Source organism: Dromaius novaehollandiae, chromosome W, assembly GCF_036370855.1.
Source record: "Dromaius novaehollandiae isolate bDroNov1 chromosome W, bDroNov1.hap1, whole genome shotgun sequence".
Classification (NCBI taxonomy): Eukaryota; Metazoa; Chordata; class Aves; order Casuariiformes; family Dromaiidae; genus Dromaius; species Dromaius novaehollandiae.
Window position 1 is genome coordinate 71,591,558 of NC_088130.1, and position 8,646 is coordinate 71,600,203.

The following is an 8,646-nucleotide window of genomic DNA, read 5'->3' on the forward strand; positions in this document are numbered from 1 at the left end:
ACAGAATTCAAAGGCTGAGAGTGAAAATCGCCATTTCCATGTCACGGCACTAGCCCTCAGCGCGGCCGCCCCGCCCCAACGGCAGCAGGCGCGAGCCCCGCCCCGCCCGTCTCGCTCTCTCCCTTTCCCGCCCCCGCTTGGGCCCGCCAATGAGCTGCGCACACGGCGCGGGAGCTGCGAGGGGGGCTGCCTCCGTAGCTGCCTGCTCTGAGCGGTACGGTGTGGGAGGCCGCTGCCGCCACTTCGCTGCTCCGCAGACGGGTCTGACTCTTTCCGTGGTCTCGTGGGGCCTCAGCGCGGGCTGAAAGCCCCGTCGCACAGCAAATGGGCCGGACATCTCCAGGGGCAGGCGGCAAGGGGCCTCGCCATGAAGGCCCCCGTCGCGGTGCGTGCTGGGAGTTGTAGTCCCTTGACTGCGGCTCCCCCTGCAGTGTGAGCGGCGCGGCGCGAGCAGGGGACTACAACTCCCGGGGAGCGGCGCCGCCGCCGGTGCCACCAACCCCGCTGGGGCAGTGGCGGGTCGCCGTTGCGGGTCGGGTCGCCGCGCTAGCCGGGGTGTTCCCCGCGCGCCGGGGCGCCAGCGGCTGCCGCCCCCGCCATGGATCTCTTCGGGGACCTGCGGCGCATGAACAAACGGCAGGTAGCGGCCGGGCCGGGGCCGGGGCTGGGCTGGGCTGGGCTGCCCGCGGGTCTGCGCGGCCTGCCGGGGCGCTGCTGGGAGGCGGTGCGTGGCCACCCCATTTTCAGCTTAGTGCCTCCTCTCGAGGCGGCTGCGCTTAGCACAAGACTGTGCGAGACAGGCGTTGTCGTGCTAGCTTTTGCGTCACTCTGCAAGAGGCCCCGGAGACCGGGGTTCTGCTTTTGGGGGTGTGTGGCCCCGCGTCACCTGAGGGGCACCCCCCCGGGCACCCCCCCCCCCCAGGACGTGCGGTCTGCAGCGCGTGTGCTGGGCCGCTCCGAGCAGCTGCTGCTTCGTCTGGTCCTGCTGCGTGTCCTGCTCCGGGCAGGTCCGACGCTCAGCCGCGCTTGTTGCGAAAGCGGGGACGGTAGCGCTCACCCAGAGCTGGGGAACTGCAGCTTCCTGCCGAGGCATTCCCAGCTCTGTCTCAAGAAACTGCATTTTTTGCATATTTGTCAGTAATTAGTTTTATTTTAGAAGTATACTGTGTGGAAGCAGGCCGGTGTTTCTGAATACCTGTAGTTCAAAATAGGTGTCTTATTCTCATCTTTACTAAACGGTTAGTTGGTAAGTAGTTGGAAGGAAGAATATGAGACTAGTGACAAACTCACTGATATCCAAGCTGTGAAAGTTCCTTAGTTGCTTCTTAATATCCATAATAATCCACAATAATGTTTCAAAAAAAAAAAAAAAAAAAAAAACCAGCTAGAGAGGAGATTTTGAGGCCAAATTTAAAAACTTGTCCACTGATAAGTTATGTGAATTACATCCCTGAAAACCCCAGTAAATAGATCCTTAAACTAGGATGATGGTCTTAGAATTTCCAGTTCCATTGTTTAGGTAGATGACTCCCACGGTAAACAGGTGGGCAGGGCTGTTTTGCACCGGGGTAGCTCTTTATATTGCCAAGAAAAGGAAAAGGAGGTGGTAGGAAGAAAATGTACCCATTGTTGTAAGGTTCGGTAAAGCAGTCAAATTTTGGTGCAGAAAGTGAGTTGATGAAATTGATAAAAGATTTTGCACATAAGAAGTTCCTGTCTGAAAGTAAGAGGGAATGGCACTCTCTCGTCCTCCCTCTTTCCCCCCAACTCTTCTCTCTAAACAAAGAAAACTGTTCAAACTACGAAGGCTCTTGCTGATCCTGGTTTTAGTAGTAGTCTACATTATTTTTTATGTGTGTTTTGAACACTTATCTCAAGTAGGACTCAGGGATGTGTAATCAAAAATAGATTTAATCATTTGCCATAAAGCTTTACACGTTTTACAAGTCTTTGCTAGTGGCAAGTTCACTGGCTTCTAGCACCAGCAAATATAATACTCTATAGGTGTCATAAGCCAAGATGGAGGTACGCTTAAGGATTAAAACTTCATCCTGCAGCATGGTGTTCACAGCTGTATTGCTGTATCTGTGAAGCTTCTGCTGGAATATAAGTAAATAAGCTGGGTTGTGCTTCGGGGTTGCACAGTGCATGAAGACTGAAATTCTGTGTTGTGCATACAGCACAGTAACTTTTAAAACACTTTTCTTGTTTGTGTCTTATAGCTGTATTACCAAGTCTTAAATTTTGCTATGATAGTGTCTTCAGCCCTTATGATATGGAAAGGGCTGATTGTCGTTACTGGAAGCGAAAGCCCTATCGTTGTGGTGCTCAGGTAAGTCAATGTAGAGGCTTTTTTGTTACAGTCCAAGTAGTGGTTTATCTTTTGTCTCCTCCCCTTCCCCCTTGGATAGACTTGGAGTTTAGAATATCATATACTTAAAGTAGTGCTCAAACACTTATTTTCTTTTAGCTCTGTTTTGGGGCATCTAGCAAAGGCCACTTTCATAGCTACAACCTAGTTTTCATTGAAGTCAATAGAGGCAGTAGGTACGTGAAACCTTTGAAAGTCTATGTCTGTTCCCTTCTTGTATAGATATCAGCTACCCAAGATTGCGTACTGCTGTCTGTGTGGGGATTGGGATTCCGAAAAATCAGTTCTACTTTAACAGAAATGCATGTTATCCTGTGAAACTTCTGTTGTCTCTGGAGAAGAAGCTTTAAATAAGCATAATGCACTTGCTGAAGGCGCTGAACGCTTTCAGGCTTATTTGTTAATTTCTTGTTTGCGTATCTGTATTTATTTTAGAATTGTATTATGGTAAAACTCACTTTATGAGTTAATTATACATGCCCATTGCTTCTTTCTCAATGATATCTTACTTCTGGTATATAAAGGCCCAGTCCTACAGGCCCCTGACTGCTAATCAAATACACAAAGTTAAGCACAAACATATGTGGAAGATTCAGCCATACTGAGATTCAATGTGTATGGATCGGTTGTATATAGAGAATGTAGGAATAACAATGTTTTAATGGGAATTGTTTGTTCCTGTAATTAGTAATGGGATCTGGAGTCCTATCTTAGAGGTTGCTACCAAAAGATATTATGGCTAGCTTTGAAAAAATGCATGAATTTTCAGATCATGGGCAGTAATCACTGACGTAAGCATCAGCCCTGTTTGTGTAAGTCAAATCCTTTCTGTATAGAGAAGTACTCCCTGTTCAGTGAAACGTCTTTTGGCTTTTCACTAATGAATTAGTTATCTTAACCAGAACGGCTCATTTTGTTCCTTCCGTCATAGCAACGATACCAATACTTTTCTATACAGCTAATTTTTTTTTCTTTTGTTGAAGCAGTAGGGTAAGTCTTCCCCAGGCTATCTCAGCCTGGGACTTACCAACGTTTGGATTGTGTATCAAAGGTCTGTGTACTGCTATTGAATGGGTGAAGTACAGATTTCAATTAAAATCTGGAGTTTATCTGTGAGGAGTAAATGCTCGTTGCTTTTGTGGTTCTTCTTTCATTTACCATAATGCCAATAATCTTTCCCTTTCTGTTTGTTTGCAGTGGCAGCATGGAACCAGCTTTTCACCGGGGAGACCTGTTGTTCTTAACAAATTTCCATGACGACCCAATCAGAGCTGGTGAAATAGTTGTTTTTAAAGTTGAAGGCAGAGACATTCCAATAGTTCACAGAGTAATCAAAATTCATGAAAAGTAATGCAACTTGATGTTTTCTTTGCTCCTAAATATAGTTTCCTTTACTGTGACTTTCACTTACCTTTTAATTTGGTACTATCTTATGAGAAAGGCAAGTGAGGATATGCAGTAAGATAAAATTTGTCTCTAGGCTTAATCCATATCTGGCCCCAATCCTGTGGCACGCTTCTTGAGGCACTGACTCCTGTCCCTCAGCGGAGCTGCTCAGGTTCAAAGTGGGTGAACCTGCACCAAAGAGGAGTCTAGTAACACAAGCTATACGCATCGTTTTTGCAGTCAGTGGGAATGTGTAGGGGAGCAGAGTCCACTTCCATGGTGACTGTTGTAGAAGTGGGAGTTTGGTTATGAGAAATAGCTACATCTAAAAACAAATCTCTAGAAGGACATGCAGATTCAGAGTTAGAACTGTAGATGAAACCTGGGAAGTGTGTGACCTTTGCTAATGGCAGTTTTCGTAAAACAGAGATTTGACTCAAAGTCTTACTCTTTTTGTGTGCATTAGTCACAATACCAACAATAATTTATACTCAAAAGTAACAGGCAGGTTGTTTTTACTTTTTTTGCATATACCTGGTATGATAAACAGTTCCTTCCCAAACAAAAGAGAGGCGATTCTTTTTCCACTCCTGCGCAGTGAAAATGTAACTTGGATGTGGCAAGCACTGATATATTTGTTCCTCAGGAAGTTCTAGCAATAAACTGAAGGTGTTTATCTTGCAAGTGGTGTCTGTCCTTCAACACTTTTTCAAAACAAATATGTACGTCCAAGTACTGCCTGTTGTTTTTTTTTTTTTTTTTCATTTAAATACCTAATCAATCTTCAGAAAAAATCCTTGTTTCTTGATATCTTTAATTGCAATTAGCAGCTTGTGGAGCAAAATCATTTTGTGTAACAGCGATGGTTAAATTACATAATGTTCAGAATGAAGTGTAAAATACATTTTCCATTGAAACAGTAAGGAAAAGCTATGATTTGGGCATGGTCAGGATTTAAACCCTCTATTCCTACAAAAAGAATTTCGAGCCTTTTTAATGGCTGGGAGAGGCCAGGACTTCAGTTTTGTGTCTGCGAGGGAGCAGCCTGGTTCTCCGGAGCGCCATGAGCACTTTTCCGTGTGGGAGGAAGAGTTCCACCTACTGAACCGCTTCAGTCCCTTGGGGTTCTCCATACAGTCCAGTGAAAAACCCACAAAAATGTTTTGCCCACATGATGTTTTTTAAAGACCAGTCTTTTTTTATTTATCACGTTAATAGATATCAACCATAGCTGAGGTTTTGCCAAGAACTCGCTATGTTGCTTAACGGATAAACAATAAATGACCTGAAATTGTAGTGCAGTCTTGCTGACAAAATGCTGAATTTGATGCAGATTTGCAGCTCACTTAAGTCTTCAGGATTTCTCTGCATCAAAAGGAGGACTCCCATCATGCTTTAATTTGACAACAACAACAACAAAAATCTATTATGAGTTAAGCAAGTATGTTAAAGTTAGAAGAAAATTACTTAAAACAATAGATTGTTATATATAATTCCATTCCTAAAGGAAGATTTAGGATATACCTTGTATTTGCTGAAGTTTGTTGCTGAAATTCAGCTAAATTGATTCTCTAATGTGTGATGACATCACTGGATCTTATTCAACAATTTGTATTAAAAAAAATCCAAACCCAAAACTCTTTCCAGTCATTTGGATGCTTGGTAATCAATTTTTGTTTGTTAGTTTGTTTTTCTCAGCATTTCATTTCTGTTCTGTTGAAAATACAGGGCTGAGGGGTTTTTTCCTCGTCTGTACATACTGCTTTGTTGACAGTTTCGTGCCTGCTCTGGATGGAAAATACTCCTCTGGTGCTCAGAGTATAATTGCTTACATCAAATGACAATCTGGGAGCGTGTTTAAAAAAACACCTCTTGTTAAGATCTGTTGACTCTGTCAGTAAAGCCTGTAATGTTAATGCTTTAATGGTGTTTGCTAAATAAGCAGGACAAGCGGGACTGGAAGTATTGTTATCTAATCTTGTAGTACTTTTCATCCTCATTGTGCTTTGTACATGTTAATTGAGATTTTTAAATTAAGTGGTAGTTAGTTTATCGCCTCATTGCCTTCTAGAGAAAATGGGGACATCAAATTTCTGACTAAAGGTGATAATAATGAAGTCGATGATAGAGGCTTGTACAAAGAGGGTCAGAACTGGTTAGAGAAGAAAGACGTTGTTGGAAGAGCAAGAGGGTAAGTAGTGAACATGTCTATGTTTGTTGTAAGAAATATAGAAAATTTCAAACTTAAATCAATTTCAGTAGTAGTACAAACTAGATCTTGTTTGATAATCATTTAATTACCATTTTCTTTAGGAAATTCAAAAATATTTTACCTGGAAATGTTGCTGTTTGTAGTCCTCTCACTAATTTGGATAGTGGGGCTTAATTTTTTAAAACATGGTAAATTTCAACGTAAATAGTTCACCAGTAAATACAAAATTTAACCAGATCATCCTTGTACCAGAAATTACTAGGAAATGATTTTTTACATCCCACAAGAATTTCACACAAGGTTTGAGCTTTTTGCCCCATCCTAGTTGCCCTCATCCCCTAGTTGGGATGAAAAGTCAGTCTTAAAGATTTTCTCAAACTAATTCAGTTATATGTATTTTTCTTAGATTAAAATTGAACTTCTTATTTCCTCTTTCAAATACACATTAGTAGCAAGTATAAATGATGTGATTGCTTTACACTGTTCTTATCTGGAACAATTCTGCTCAGAGGCCTTTGCAAAGTGTGTTTTGGGCTTTGAGAGACTTAGCGATGCCATCAGAAACTTGATGCAAATTCTGCTGGGTCTGTTAGGCTAAGATTAATGTCACAGGCCAATCCTCATGGAAAGCAGGACTTCTTGTACCAAGTGATATACTTGTGGTTTTTCTTGCCAACTTTAAGAGCGGTGTAAGTTGTCATAGACCAACTCTAGGGTGAAAGTACCAAATACTTCTTTTTGGAGAATATTTATTTGCTTGTTTTCTAGATTCTGTCCCTGCATTCAAGTCAAATAAAAAGAAATAGAACAAGTACCCCTCCAAACCTTTAATTGTGGTAGGTTAGCTTAAATGCCAACTAAGTTATGTTTCGTACTAGCTTGAAACCCTTACCACGTTGAATTATATGGCTTTTATAGCTCCACAGCAGGAGACACTGAAAGACTAATTCCCAGATCGCCCTGTGTTGCAGTATGTTAGGCTTTTGCCTCGACCCCTCGTTATGGTGATAATTACTTGCCACTCCTGTGGCGCTTATGTATTTCTAATGCTATAAATAATGTGCAGCAAGGCGAAGTGTTTACTTGATGGGAGGAGAGGGGAATCTCAGATCTTGCTCCCTAGCTTGCGGTGTCAAGCACACGTGCTCTTTAAAGGCCTTGCAGTCTCTCTGAATGTTTATTTCTCTGAAATCAACTATCTAAAATAATGAAATTTGAGTAGAACTGAAGCATTGTCATGTGATTTTTGAGGGTTAATTTTATGTCGATCTGTTTTGTCAATTACAGATTTTTGCCTTATGTTGGTATGGTAACTATAATAATGAATGACTATCCAAAATTTAAGGTATGTATACAAACATTTCAATACTGAAATATAAAACTATAAAATAACAAGTAAAGCTAATAAGAATCTTGTATATATGAAGGATACATGTGTTAATAAATTTGCTTCCATAGTTTGGTTGCCTGATGTAAAATTAACTGTTTTTTGGGCTTCCAAAATAAAAAGCTTGTCTATTATCCCATACAGTTTATTATTTTTAAACATTTGAAAGCATTTTATTTATAGGAATATCATGAGCTAAGAGTATAAATTTGTGATTCCAATTTATAATAAATATGATCACATTAAAATATTCCTGTAATTTTATAATTATGGACTCATCTAGAAGGTGTAACGTTGGAGGGGGCACATTTTGAAATACTGTATAATTTCAGAGTTTCCATGAGAAGAATTTAAAATCCGTCCTTATTTTCTTTTGCAGTATGCTCTTCTGGCAGTAATGGGAGCATATGTACTACTGAAACGTGAATCCTAAATTTAGAGGAGAAAAAAAAAAGCAGAGCGAGCGCCACTTTTCCAAGAATGAAGTTAAATATACTGGAAAAAACTAATATATTTCAGATATTTTAATTTCTGTATACAGTTACAAAACTGTGCAAACTTTTGTCTTGTCTAAATAAACTGTACAGTTAATGAGTAAAGCTTTTGGCTGTTGGTTAATTATGTAGTTGCCTATTTACCAGCGTAAGTAGTCAGTGCTTTCAGGTGGCTGTTTGCAGATGGAGGGCACTGACTGCCGTGTGCTGAGGTAACGCATGGCACTCCTGGGCGCGTTGAAGGCAATGCCCTGAGACTGTAGTTTGCAGAGGTTTCTTTGGTGGTGGGTCGTTTGGGGGGAGTTGTTTTGTCTTTTGGGGGATTTGGAGGGGTTTGGGGGGGGTTATTTGTTTTAGCAGTACTGCAACTGAACCAGCTTGCTCCCTGCTGTTTGTTCAGTTATTTTGCTTGATTATTTTTAACCCCTGTGAGCTCCCTGATCTTCTCACTACCCCAAGGACACAACATCATGCGTTGGAACAGGCGGTGAGTTGTAGGAGTTTAGTCATGGTTATGCCTGAAGAAAGTTGTTTCAATATGCTCTGAGAAAAATAGGCAGGAAAGAGACCTTTATGCTGGTTCAGAGCTGAGAATTGGAGCCTTTGAATTTTCTCTGTGCATCTGAAACTTGCTCCCTTGTGGCGTAGGCACAAAAACCTTGCAGCCCGGTCTCAGGGCTGTGGGCTGTCCGTGTTGCTGGAATTCAGGCCATCAACCCGTCTGCCCTCGTGTTCCCAGCTACAGCACAAAGCTACTCAAAAGATTTTGTGGGGATTTACTAACACTTGGAAATTA

The 8,646-nt window shown here is 41.8% G+C and overlaps 1 protein-coding gene across 2 annotated transcripts; it reads left to right on the plus strand.

Annotated features, from left to right (window-relative positions):
* Positions 1 to 450: 450 nt before the first annotated feature.
* LOC112985196 (signal peptidase complex catalytic subunit SEC11C) lies at positions 451 to 7,955 on the plus strand. 2 transcript variants are annotated; one of them, XM_026103657.2, is made up of 6 exons: positions 451 to 636; positions 2,223 to 2,332; positions 3,569 to 3,718; positions 5,829 to 5,948; positions 7,257 to 7,314; positions 7,736 to 7,955. In XM_026103657.2, exons 2-6 carry the CDS (start codon positions 2,250 to 2,252, stop codon positions 7,787 to 7,789), a joined length of 465 nt encoding a protein of 154 aa, XP_025959442.1. In that variant the 5' UTR covers positions 451 to 636; positions 2,223 to 2,249; the 3' UTR covers positions 7,790 to 7,955. The 2 variants fall into 2 exon arrangements, with proteins under 2 accessions (XP_025959442.1, XP_025959441.1); XM_026103656.2 differs by having other exon boundaries at positions 454 to 640.
* Positions 7,956 to 8,646: the final 691 nt, after the last annotated feature.

Bases quoted from the DNA above. Each gene is read 5' to 3' on its own strand.
- LOC112985196 (XM_026103656.2), top strand. From the start codon at position 599: ATGGATCTCTTCGGGGACCTGCGGCGCATGAACAAACGGCAG. The intron at 3,719-5,828 runs GTAATGCAACTT...ATTGCCTTCTAG, and splicing joins GTAATCAAAATTCATGAAAA to AGAAAATGGGGACATCAAAT. The intron at 7,315-7,735 runs GTATGTATACAA...TTTCTTTTGCAG, and splicing joins ATGACTATCCAAAATTTAAG to TATGCTCTTCTGGCAGTAAT.